Source organism: Schistocerca cancellata, chromosome 5 (assembly GCF_023864275.1).
Source record: "Schistocerca cancellata isolate TAMUIC-IGC-003103 chromosome 5, iqSchCanc2.1, whole genome shotgun sequence".
In the NCBI taxonomy this organism is placed as follows: domain Eukaryota; kingdom Metazoa; phylum Arthropoda; class Insecta; order Orthoptera; family Acrididae; genus Schistocerca; species Schistocerca cancellata.
The window spans coordinates 138,717,028-138,730,369 of NC_064630.1; the positions used below are offsets into that span (position 1 = coordinate 138,717,028).

The following is a 13,342-nucleotide window of genomic DNA, read 5'->3' on the forward strand; positions in this document are numbered from 1 at the left end:
GACAGGGCTGGACGAAGGCTGTGAAGATGTATGCAGGTGAACAGACCTGAAACTATTGATCAACTGACAGCCCTGATGCACCAAGGGGCTACCAGCAGTGTGTTCTCAACAGGCGTTCAACAAATGTTGCTGCGTGTGGGCCTTTGCAGTAGGTGCCTGGTTCATCCATCCACACAGACTACTGGTCATTGGCGACTGAAAATGGCATTTGCACGGCAGTACCGAAACTGGACGAGCCTTTTCCAATGAATCACATTCTATGCTCCATTGGACAGATGGCAGTTGGCGTGTACGGCCCTTGCAATAATCATCGGAAGGGTCCAGGCTAGAGGAGGGAGCGTTATGGTTTGGAGGAAAGTTTTTGTGGCGTTTCGTGGGTGATCTCGTCATTCTGGAAGGCACAATAGATCATCTATCCTTGGGGATCATGTACACACCTGCATGCAGTTTGTTTTACTTCAGAACGATGGCATCTACCAGCAGAACAATGCCACATGTCACACAGCCCAAAGTGTATGTGTGTGGTTCAAAGAGCACCAGGATGAGTTTACTGTACTCCACTGGCCACTAAACTCCCTGGATTTAAAAGCCAATCTATTGTGGGACCACCTCGCCTTCACACCATGGATCCTCAACCAAGAAAGCTAGTGCAGCTGGCAACAGCACTGGAGTCGGCGTGACTCCACACCCTTGCCGGTACCTTCCAGAACCTTACTGACACTCTTCTTGCACGTTGCAGTGGTCCGCATTGTAAAAGGTGGATCTTCAGGCTTTTGACACGGGCTCACATTAATGTGACTGCACAGAATATATATGGTGTATCATAAGTAAATGGCATCTGTCAAAAGTGGCAGTGACAGCAGTATGCATTTCACAAACATAGAGAATAATCAATCAGTGATCTACAATCATTACTTGCCAATGATAAACTCATCTTGAGGTTTCAATATAACTGTTTAAGGTGGGTCACTCACTACAACCTATTTTCACAATAACTATTTCTGAAAAATTAAAAGATGCATACTGAGAGGGAGAAGATACAAGTCTAGCTCACATCTTTAAAAGATATTGCAATGTTAGGTGGATATTCGGGAAATACTTCTTACAGTGATTTAGTATGAATGAGTAAATGGCTTCACATTTAAGTGAAGCTTATAGTTGTGGATGGTAACACAATTGCATGTGTCAAGCTGGGCAGGTAAGTGCACTCTTTTCTGAAGGCACTGAAGTTTATTTCATTTCAAACACGCCACTTACAAAATCAATCATCATCTCTCTCTATCTCTCTCTCACACACACACACACACACACACACACACACACACACACACACACACACACATATATCACACACTCTCTCTCTCTCTCTCTCTCTCTCTCTCTCTCTCACACACACACACACACACACACACACACACACACACACACACACAGGGTGTCCCAGAAATGTTGGTATGAACTTTGAAGGATTGTAGAGGGTGTATTGAGAAAAGAAACAAAGGATAAGAACCTCTCTCTGGAAATGTCATAACTACGGCAACAGACATCACAGTCATAGGAGCAAGGCCTGTCTATGTAGGTTCATACTATTTGTAGGGTTAAGCAACTGAAATCAGCAAATTAATAAAAATACATCCTGCTCAGCTCCCACGCATATAACAGCTTCCATTTGAGGTTAAGATGGTAACACAAGCATGTTGATCATATTATGGAGTAGCACACACACAGACAGACAGACAGACAGACAGACAGACAGAGATATTAGATTAATTTTTCGTTCCATAGATCTGCACTGAGGAGATCCTCATGGATGTGGAGCATGTCAATTTCTTCTTCTTTTTTTTTAAGCTGAATTAACAATACTAATAGTATGAGTATATACAATACATCATTTCTTTCTGTTAAAACATTCATCAATGGAGTAGGAGTTGGCCACTAATCTTTCAGGCTTCTTTTAAAAAGATCTTTATTTGTAACATAAATTTTTTATGTTTGCTAGCAAATTATTGAAGATTAGTGTTCCTGAGTAGTGGACCCTGTTTTGAACTAAAGTAAGTGCTTTTAAGTCCTTGTGCAGATAATTTTTGTTCCTGGTGTTATATGTATGAACTGAGCTGTTTGTTGGAAAAAGGGATACCGGTATATTATTTAGGACAAATTTCATTAAGAAGTAAACAGTATACCCAGTTCTTTGAAGAGGTTTCTAGAAGACGTCCAGGAATTTACTCCACAAATAATACGTATTACATACTTTTGGACTCTGAAAACTTGTTTGACTTGAAGAGTTACCCCAAAATATTATACCATATGACATTATGGAATGAAAGTAGGCAAAGTATGCAAGTTTTTTCATTTTTATGTCGCCTATGTCTGCTAACACTCGTATTGCAAATACAGATTTGTAGGTGTAAGTGTAAATAGCCTTCTTGATATCAGAACCCTTCAGAAATCCAAACTGTGTTCTTGATAATATGTTATTTGTGGTCAGATGGTTGAGAAGCTGCCTGTACATTACTTTTTCAAAAATTTTTGAGAATGCTGGCAAAAGTGAAATTGGTGTGTAGTTCGATGGTATCTCTTTATTTCCTTTCTTGAATAGAGGCTTAACATCTGCATATTTTAGTCAATCAGGAAATGTCCCATAATTGACTGGTTACACAAGTAACTTAGAATTGTACGAAACTCACAAGAACATGCCTTAATTAACTTTCTTGATATTTCATCGCAACCACTAGAATGCTTTGTTTTTAAAGATTTTATTATGGAAGTTATTTCTTTTGGTGAAGTGAGTGACATATTCATGTACCTGAAGCTGTTTGTAAAGGCTAGTTTCAGATATTCAAGGGCATTATTTACTGATCCTGACAATCCCATTCTATCAGTAACTTTTTAACTAGATTTGCCACACTATGCCCATCGGTTACTAATGTGTCATCTACCCTTAGTGCAATTTGCTCCTGTTCCTTTCTGGTTCTACCAGTCTCCTCTTTCACTATATCCCATATTGTTTTTATTTTGTTCCATAACATTGCTATCTTCTTCTCGTAGTGCATTTGTTTAGATGTCTGAATTACTTTTTTAAATATTTTACAGTATTCCTTGTATTTAGCTAAATCATCAGTATTGGAGCTATTCTTGGTCGACAGATACATTTTCCTTTTTGTCTTACAGGTAATCTTTATTCCTTGTGTAATCCATGGTTTTATTATAGACTTCTGTTTAATTTGAGTAACTTTTAGAGGAAAACAGTTTTCAAACATGGTACTGACATTGTTCATGGATGTGTTATATTTTTCATTCATGTCATGAGCACTACAAACATCTTTCCAGTTCATATCTTTGAGCAGTTTTCTAAAACACTCAATTTTTGTTTGATTGGCTACTCCCCTGTACTCAGATTTAGCAGTCTTGATAATCTACTTAGAATTTACATCTAAAACAAGGAGCTGCATGTCATGATCTGATAGTCCATTCATTACAGGTTTTATATGATTTTGTTCCTTTGATTTGTCTATAAAAATGTTATCAATCACTGTCCTTGAGGATTTAGTGATCCTAGTTGGAAAGTTGACAGTGTGAGTTAGACTGAAAGACAACATTACTAACTGCAGTAAATGTTTACTGGAAGATTGCATTAGAAAATCTGTATTAAAGTCACCAGCAATCAAAATTTCTTTGTTTCTTCCTGTTAAATAACCCAAAAGAGCTTCTAGATGATTTATGAATAGATTATAATTTCCTGCAGGTGCTTGGTTAATAGTTACTATTATATAGGATCTGTTATGGAACTCTACTTCTGTTGCACATGTTTCTAGATGCTGCTCTAAACAGAATGTATTAATGTCAATGTTCTTGAATTTATGGCAGTTTTCAATAAATGTGGCAACTCCTCCTCCATCCATATCTACTCTGCAGAAGTAGGAAGCTAGCTTAAATGCTGAAATGTCTAACATGTCTCCACCAGTGTTCACTTGATGTTCAGAGAGGCAGATTATGTCAATTTGGTTAGATGAATTCATTTCATCTATACAAATGAGTACTTCATCAACTTTATTTCTGAGTCCTAGAATGATATGGTGTAATAAATATAACTGATACTGCATACTAATGGGATTATAACTACTTTGGCGAAGATGAACTGGCAGTTTCTGATTACTTTCTATTAAACATTGTTTAAATGGAGGCTGTATGCTAAAATCTGACTCCTGTTCATCTGTTTGAGAGAGAGAGAGTTTATAAACTTATACCGTAGATAACACGTTGTTATGGCAGTATTTACATGAAAATCCCATAACATAAAAAAATATTCATTGAATTATAAGATTATAAAACTACAATGATCTTGAGGATAAAGTTTGTACAGCAAGATAGATCTGAAAAACATCACTTGTTTTAGTAGCACTTACTCTTTGGTACATGGTTAAATCTTATGCTCTGTCTGTTGCAGATTTGCAGTGTGTGATATCAAGTCAAGTTCCTTACACACTACAGGCCTTCTGGGGAGTTTCTATCAGAGAGCTGCACCTTTTCCTATGGAGACCTTGGAGTGTACTGCAAAAGGAAGTTGAACAAGGAAACTTACTGCAGGGTTTCTATCAACAGAAGGGAGCAGTTGTACAGTATCCTTTCATAAACAAGGTCTGAGAGAAAATAAGCCTAATAGTATCTTAAAATGAAACAAAAACAGCAGCCAAGAAATTTTATATGAAGTAGTTCGTAACAATTATTATCTTTTATTTAACACTTCTGCCTTAGTCTATGGCATCAAGTGCTTTATAAAATTGTGTGATAGAAGTTTATGAAATAATTTCCACTGCTTCAGTCACTCTTTACTAATATTTAATTAGCACAACACATCTTGGCAGCATGTTGCCATCACAGGGGTGCGTTTCATTTACATGTACATTACATTTTTTCGAAGTGCAAATAAGTCTATTTGGTATGTGTGCGCCAATGAGATTACGTGCTGAAATACAATCATTTTTGTTGGGAATTTAGTTGTCTGGCACACAGCACACAGTGACAACACATCACAGCATAACACTTTCACATGATGTTTGCAAAAGATACCAGTTGGTGTCTCCATGCAAAAAAAAAAAAAAAAAAAAAAAAAAAAAATTACAATAAACATGCGACTATAAACAGCTGTCTAAATGCATTGTGCTAGTTACTTAACAGTGAAAAGTCACTGAATCATTAGAAATTATTTCATGTAGTTGCAGTCCTCAAAACTTTACATACAAAATGGATGAATTTAAGCTTAAATATGGTGGAAGCTTGGTTGTGCTTCAGTGAATGATGCACACTGTGCTGGGACAGAATAAACATTACACAATCATAAATCAAATAAACTCCCACAGTTTTCTGTGGTACGTGAAGTCCAATTAATATACCAAGAGGGGAGGAGTAATAATAATTGAGTCTCCTTACATGTACATATATTGTTTGACAAATGCTGGACATCATCTGCTGTTCTTGAAGGCAGAAATTGACAACTCGAGCAATAAAGTAAAAACTATCTGGAAATTTGTACAGAAGGCAACGGGGAGAAATGCAGTTTGAAGTGCAAATATCCAAATCAAAAGTGAGGGTAATCTTGCTAGCGATCCAAAAACAGTTGCAGACACATTCAACAACAATTTTTTTAACAGTAACAGAAAAAATAGGCTTACAAGGGTCCATGAAGCAAGCCATCAATCTTTTGAAAGCTAGAGTACCTGGTTCAGTACAACACATGAAGGTAAAAACAGTCACTGTTCAAGAAATTGAGAGTTATTAAATCCCTGAAAAGTAAAAAGTCTGCTGGAATTGACAACATTCCTAACAAATTATTAAAATACTGCTCCAACCATTTAAGTAAAGTCCTTTGCCACATTTCTGATCAGTCACTTAAACAAAGAACAGTTCCTGAGAGGCTTAAGTATGCAGTTGTAAAACTGCTGTATAAGAAGGGGGATAAGACGGATACTGCTAACTAAAGGCCAATATCACCACTGACAAGCTTTTCAAAGGTTTTAGAGAAACTAATGCATACCAGGATAGTTAAGCATCTCAGTGAACACAATACCATCAACAAAAGTCAGTTTGGATTTCAGAAAGGTTTGTCAACAGAAGATGCAATATTTGCATTTACTGGCAAACTCTTGGAATCTATCAACAAAAAACTGAAAGTGATTGGCATATTTTGTGACCTAACAAAAGCATTTGACTGTGTAAATCACCAAATTCTTTTACAAGAAGCTGCACATCTCAGTATAAGAGGTGCAGCAGGGAAATGGCTTGACTCATATCTGTCAAACAGGAAACAAAAAGTTGTAGTAGATAGTCAAGATGGTGTCCCAGTATCTTCAGAATGGGGTACCATCACATGTGGAGTGCCATAGGGCTCAGTTCTGGGCCCCCTACTTTTTATTATATTTATAAATGATCTCCCTCTCTCTACGGAATATTGCAGATTCACCATTTTCGTGGATGACACTACACTACTTATTGATAATTCAGTAGATAAACTCGAGGTAACTGCAAATACCGTTCTAAATGAAACGGTGAACTGGTTCAACATTAATGGTCTTTCTTTAAATTACTGTAAAACAAACTACATTCAGTTCCACAAAACATCCAAAGATGAGGAAATAGTATTAAAAATGGTTGAGCAGACAATAACCACAGTAGATTCCTCAAAATACCTAGGCTTGCATATTGATAGTGAACTGAATTGGTCAAACCACATCGTGGATCTATGCAAAAGACTAAGTTCAGCAACATATGCATTGCGCATTGTTTCTTCTAATAGAAATATGGAAACCATGAAGTCAGCGTATTACGGTTACTTTCATGCAATTATGGTATTTGGAATTACATTTTGGGGAAATCAGCCACTAGATAAAAAAGTACTGTGTGTACAAAAAAAGAGCCATAAGGATCATGTGTGGAGTCCATCCTAGAGCTACATGCAGGAATCTTTTTAAGAAGCTTGAAATACTTACATCCACTGCGTAATATATATTCTCGTTGATGTGCTTCATAAGGAAAGAAAAATCCGTCTTTAAGCTGGATAGTGCATATCATAGTCACAATACTTGAAGGAAACATGATATCCACTATGAACAACCAAATCTAAGTATGGTGCAGAAAGGAGTCCATTTCAGTGGCTGTAAGATTTTTTAATGCCCTCCCTTCAAGAATTAAGTGTTTGGTAGATGATGATCTCTTCTTTAAAAAAACCTTAAGACAGTTCCCTTTGCAAGTATCATTTTATACAATAGAAGAGTTCCTGAACTACATTGTTTAACATTTCTTATATTGTAAATTACAAATGTATGCCCAAATTTGTATTTGTAATACCGAATATTTTTATTGTAAACATATGTTTTGCAAAATTTATTTCTCTGTAACACTTACTATTTTGTAATCTTTATCTATCTCTCAAATGTATTTTTTGTAGTGGGACCTAAGTTGCTGTTTTTGTTTTGTTTTATGTATTACCATAAATTCTGGCCAAAAGCTTGTAAAACTGACACGTTCCATATCCCGTGATAGTGTCACAACATGGATCACTTGGAACAAGAGATAAATAAATAAAGAGGAAGTAACTTTAAATACTATTGAACTGAACACTTGCTGCAATTTTAAATTGTTGCTGGTTGGCAGTCTTGAGTCACAGATGCATCACATTGTTGCAACTATGAATGCACTACAGTCTCCAAACATACAAAAACAGCGACAAGCACATTAATTGCCTGTAAATGCCGAGATATTAATTAAATAATAATCTACTATTTCTGTAATATATGTGCAAGCAGTGCCACCATTTCATTTTTAAATCCATAAACCAAAGTGACACTACTGACATTGCTGAACATAAAGATGAACACACAAAATGTAGTACACATGAAACTGTGGATTATGCAGACAACAATATTAATAGAAAATTAATAATAAATCATATATAGTAGTCAATTCTGATTGTATTAACATGAAATGCTTGAGCTAGTTTGTAGTAACATTTAAGTCTGACAGTTATGTGTAAGGCAATCAAAAAATGCATCCATTCTTCCCCTACCACCCATGTAATATAACTCTCATTTACAAAACTGGAAGTCATGCTGAATAATTGTTGGGAACCCACAAGTCCTCCAGTACCTGCCTGGATAAATCCTATCAAAGGAAGGCGAGGGTATACCACCTTCAGTAGTGCTATTGATTCTCTCTCTCTCTCTCTCTCCCTCCCCCCCCCCCCCCCCCCCCCCCCCCATTTTTTCCCACACCAGCTTACCACTGCTGGAATAATAACACTGAAATCACTAAAAATAAAATCCTTACATTACAAACATCTGCTGAGACTTAAATTATCCATTGTGCAATTTTTCACTCCACAATGTTGCAGAACATACAGTTATGTAACGCTGTTGACTTTCATTCTTTGACTTCTGAAAATTTGTTAATCAGGAGAAACACACACACTAAAAGCAGTGATTCAAAATACTGAGTATGATTACTGAATTGTCAGTAACACTTAGGTACACAAGTAAGTAAATTATAAAGAAAGGTACCATAATAACAATAAACCTTGGAAAAGATTTTAAAGTTTCCCTTCGGAGGGAGAGGGGCTGGGATGTTTGATATAGGAACAAGGAGGATTGGTAACAGGAGCTCTCATGCATCACCAAATTCCTAATCATGCCAATGTATGAATGACAATGACTTTATAAAATGAAAATTCCCCCCCCCCCTCTCAAACACACACTCTTCATAAAATAAAAATGGCAAATCAGGAGTGTCTAAAAGGAAGTGACCATATTTTTTCCCCTTTAGGACTGTCAGTTGCTTGGGCCTCTTACGAATTTTTATATGCCACATCCCCCTCCTTTTCATCAGCTTCTCTATCAGCATCTAAAAGAGAGAGAATGTATTCCATGCAAAAAATTCCATAGTTGGATTTTCTAAAATTTCTGGAAAGATATTTTACAAGCTTGGGTTTAGAGTACTGAACATTACCTACTTTTGTTTGCTAATTCTATTTATGCGGCAAAATGTCTTTACAATCATTCTGCTCAATGTCAGTGAGTATGCAATAAGACTTTCTTAACACAGTACTAGCAAGTCCAACCATGGAGATGAACTGTTTACACTGCACTTGCCTCAGCCAGAGCTTGACTTGGGTACTCCACCACGCCTGTGTTATCCTCTGGTGGTTTTCCTGATAAGGAAGGACAGTCACACAATGCATCCTGATGAGACGGTAAGATGCTGGTATAAAAATAAATGCAAGAAATGTCGGCAGTATATAACACTTGATGATTAATGAAGTATGTTGTGTTCAACATTTCAGGTGGCTTTAATCAATGTAATTCACATAAAGGATTCTGTTTGTACATTGCCAACAAGTATTCTTGCTCAGTATCTGAAGCAAGCAAATGGTCAACTCTCCTGTTTGAAGGTATGTTAGAATGTCTGCACTCGTGCATAGAGTGTGAGCGTGCACACACACACACACACACACACACACACACACACACACACACACACACCTATCTGATAAATGACTATAGCCTCTGGCTGGCCTCGGCCTTGACAGTCCTATTGTTGTGCCTAACTGCGACTCAACATCTCTGCTATATGGTGAGTAGCATCATTGTAAATATGGTTTCTCTCCTAAGAGTTGTTAGGTGCATTTTCTCTGGTGTTTTGACAGATATTTTCAATTTAATTTTTTGCAATATGTAAATGGAGTTTGCCAATGCAAATACTGCTCATAGAGCCTTTTATGCAATCCCAGTGTCAATGGGAAGTGTACGTGTTTCTTGTCAAAAAATGAAAATGACTTTTAAAGAAGAATTTTACATTCCCAATCGATAGAGGTGTCCCAGATTAGTCTAATAAGATATTCACTTTATCAATATGCATTAACAGGAACAGTAAAACATGAAGGAATAATTGGTACTCCAGCAGTGCTTTAGGATGGCAGCAGCAGTTTGTGCAGGCCAGGGAGTGTGGTGCCATCATCATTGGAGCACTAATTACTCTCCATGTTTTAATGTTCATGTTTATGTTAATGCATATTGATAAAACAAATATCACAAAAGACTAATTTGCAACCGCTCTATCAATTGGGTGCATAAAATTCTGCTTTAAAAATCATTTTGTTTAAAACAGGAAACAAACCAATGCTTTTCGTCAACTCTGGGTGTTGCATGAAAGATGTGATGAGCAGTATTTGTTTCAACTAGCTCCAGCTACACTTTGCAAAAATAAAGTTGCAAATATCCCAAAATACAGGAGAAACTGTGTAAATGCAAGTCTGAGGAGCGAGAGGGTGTCAGGTTAAGAGTCGTCAAGCACAAACATCCATCTTCTACCTGCTACTAAAGCTCCACAAACCCAAGTTAACTAGCCTTCATATTGGATCATGATTGGTGATAATGCCTGCAAAGATATATCCTCTACCTTTGATGAACAGCATATTCAATCAACTTCTTGCAGCCTCTCTTCCTGCATCTAAAGACCTAATCACATCCTCCCCTGTCTTTCCACAGCTACTGTATTACAACTGAACAATTACTTGCTTGTCCCAGTACACTAACATCCAACAGACATATGAGGGGCGTTGGAAAAATCCGTGCAAAAATAAAAATTACTTACGTGTTTGGGGTAAACCTTTTTTATTTTTTGACACAGTCGACTTATACACTTCATCCAACGCTGTTCTAATTTGTTGATTCCTTTCGAATAATAGGAATTGACAAGTCTGCAAAATAGCTACTAGTTGGTGCAATCACCTCCTCGTTTGAATAAAATCTTCGTCACGCCAGCCATTTCTTCAAATTGTGGAACAAATAGTAGTCCGAGGGAGCCAAGTCTGGAGAATCAGGGGGATGTGAAACGAGTTGGAATCCTATTTCCATTAATTTTGCAACCACAACTACTGAAGTGTGTGCTGGTGCATTGTCGTAATGGGAAAGGACTTTTTTGCGGTCCAATCACCGGCGTTTTTCTAGCAGCTTGGTTTTCAAATGGTCCAATAACAATGAATAATATGCATCTGTAATAGTTTTACCCTTTTCCAGATAGTCAATGAGGATTATCCCTTGCAAATCCCAAAAGACAGTTGCCATAACCTTTCCGACCAAAGGAATGGTCTTCACCTTTTTCGGTGCAGATTCTCCCTTGGTAACCCATTGTTTGAATTGTTCGTTGGTCTCAGGAATGTAGTAATGCATCCATGTTTCATCCACAGTGACGAAACAATGCTTAAAGGTCTACAGATTCTTCCTGAACAGCTGCAAACAATCCTTGCAATACTTCACATGAGTCCGTTTTTTGGTAAAGTGTGGGCAATCGCGGAACCCATCTTGCAGATATCTTTCTCAAGTCCAAATGTTTATGCAAAATATTATGTACCCATTCATTAGAGATGCCCACAGCACTAGCAATCTCACACACCTTAACTCTTCTGTCATTCATCATCACATCATGGATTGTACCAATGATTTCTGGATTCATAACATCCACAGGGCGTCCAGAACATTCACCACCATTTGTGCCCATATGGCCACTCCGAAAATTTTGAAACTACTTACAAACTGTTCTAATCGTAGGTACAGTCACCATAATGTTTATCAAGCTTCTCTTTAGTCTCCTGAGGTGTTTTGCCTTTCATAAAGTAATATTTGATCACCACACAAAATTCTTTTTCATCCATTTTTTGACAATCACTCGACTTCCTTGATTCACACGAATGCCAAACACAAAGAAATAGACCAATATGGCAGAAACTTGGTGAGCATTCTTTCCAAAGATGCTACTAACTAAACATGACCTCGATACGCACCGGTGGTGCCATCTCTTGGACTTTGCACGGACTTTCCAAACGCCCCTCGTATGGTCTTGGTTAAACCCACCACACCGTTTTAGCAATCCACATTCTGATCGATAATTGTTTCTCTTCTACAACTGTGAACAGTACATGCATGGTACCTTTCTACACCAACTTTTTTTTGGGTCACTTAGATGGAACCATGTCATTACAAGACCAAATAAAATTGAAAGTATATATTTGTTATTACAGACTAAATACATGGATTAATTCTGAAACTGTCCTATCAAACATCATGTATGGATCAGTGTGACAGTTTTGGGAACACCTTTTGGATTTGCAGATAATGGTGATACCTCTTTGTCACGTAACTTTTCTTTTACATGCTTTTACCTTGAGGTTTTTTGCTCCCTTTAACAAGTTTGGCTTAAGCACAGTAAAATTACTTGTCGACTCATTTTATGTTTAATGATATTCATAAACGATGCAAAAATGCTGTTCTTTAAATATCATGAATTTAAATTTCTGTTACAGCAATTATATCTAGCAACTGGTAATCCTCTCACCTACGATGATGAACATCCTACGCAGTCTCCTGCAGTAGTGTGTACAGAAGATGAAGTAGGATCAGTGTGGCAGTCTGCAGGGGAACAACTGTGTGTTGTATGCCAACATTTTCCCCTTTCAAGAGCTCTTCTACCTTGCCGCCATACCTGCATCTGTGCCAGCTGCTTTGGCAAACTTGATCGCTGCCCAATGTGTCGCAGTCCAATACGCAGCTACTTTTGCATACGAAGTGAAGAGTACATGCCTGTTGAGCCAGGAATCAAGCCATCTGCAAAGATGGCACAACCAATGCGCTGGCTTCATGATCTCAATGACCGCCTTACAGATTTCTTAGGTTTTCAGCGGTGAAATCTGTGGAGTGAAAAAGATGTTACCATTTGAACTGAAACTGCGATTTGTGGTTATGCACTACAGTTGTAAAATAAAGGGCACAGTGTGCCTGAACTGTAAATACCATTACATAAAGGTATCTGCTGTGTAGAAAGAGGAGGAGGGGGAAGTAGAGAGAGAGAGAGAGAGAGAGAGAGAGAGAGAGAGAGAGAGAGAGTGAATGAATGAATGAATGAGTGAGTGAGTGAGTGAGAGTGTGTGTGTTTTATTTATGTAGAAAGAAATATCCATCATGCAAAGTCGACCGCAGTTTTATCTGCACTTTGCTGCAAGACTTCACATCATTTGATAAACTGACCAAATTATTGTATATTTCATGAAATTGTAGCTACATATTTAATTTCAGAGAGTGATTTCTCTGCTTATTACATCTGGGGAAATGTAAAAATACTCTGTAGAATGATATTCCATTCATAGACAACTAACAAGAATGATTGTTCTGTTTCATAGAACATGTAAATAGTAGTTAAGTATTCCTAAAATAAAAAGTGATACGCTGATTCCTGTTTTGTATTGATTTACGTTGCTCTTTTTTATGTTACACTGATCTTTTAGTAGCACTTTCTCTGC

At 37.3% G+C, this 13,342-nt stretch overlaps 1 protein-coding gene across 3 annotated transcripts in view; it reads left to right on the top strand.

Annotated features, from left to right (window-relative positions):
• LOC126188149 (cell growth regulator with RING finger domain protein 1-like) overlaps positions 1–12,932 on the top strand; it is a 404,561-nt gene extending 391,629 nt beyond the window's left edge. For all 3 annotated transcript variants that reach the window (XM_049929650.1, XM_049929651.1, XM_049929652.1), the window contains exons 3-6: positions 4,448–4,619; positions 9,100–9,241; positions 9,332–9,439; positions 12,350–12,932. In XM_049929650.1, the coding sequence (XP_049785607.1) occupies positions 4,448–4,619; positions 9,100–9,241; positions 9,332–9,439; positions 12,350–12,730 (803 nt within the window). In that variant the 3' untranslated portion in view covers positions 12,731–12,932. The remainder of the gene's footprint in view (positions 1–4,447; positions 4,620–9,099; positions 9,242–9,331; positions 9,440–12,349) is intronic.
• Positions 12,933–13,342: the final 410 nt, after the last annotated feature.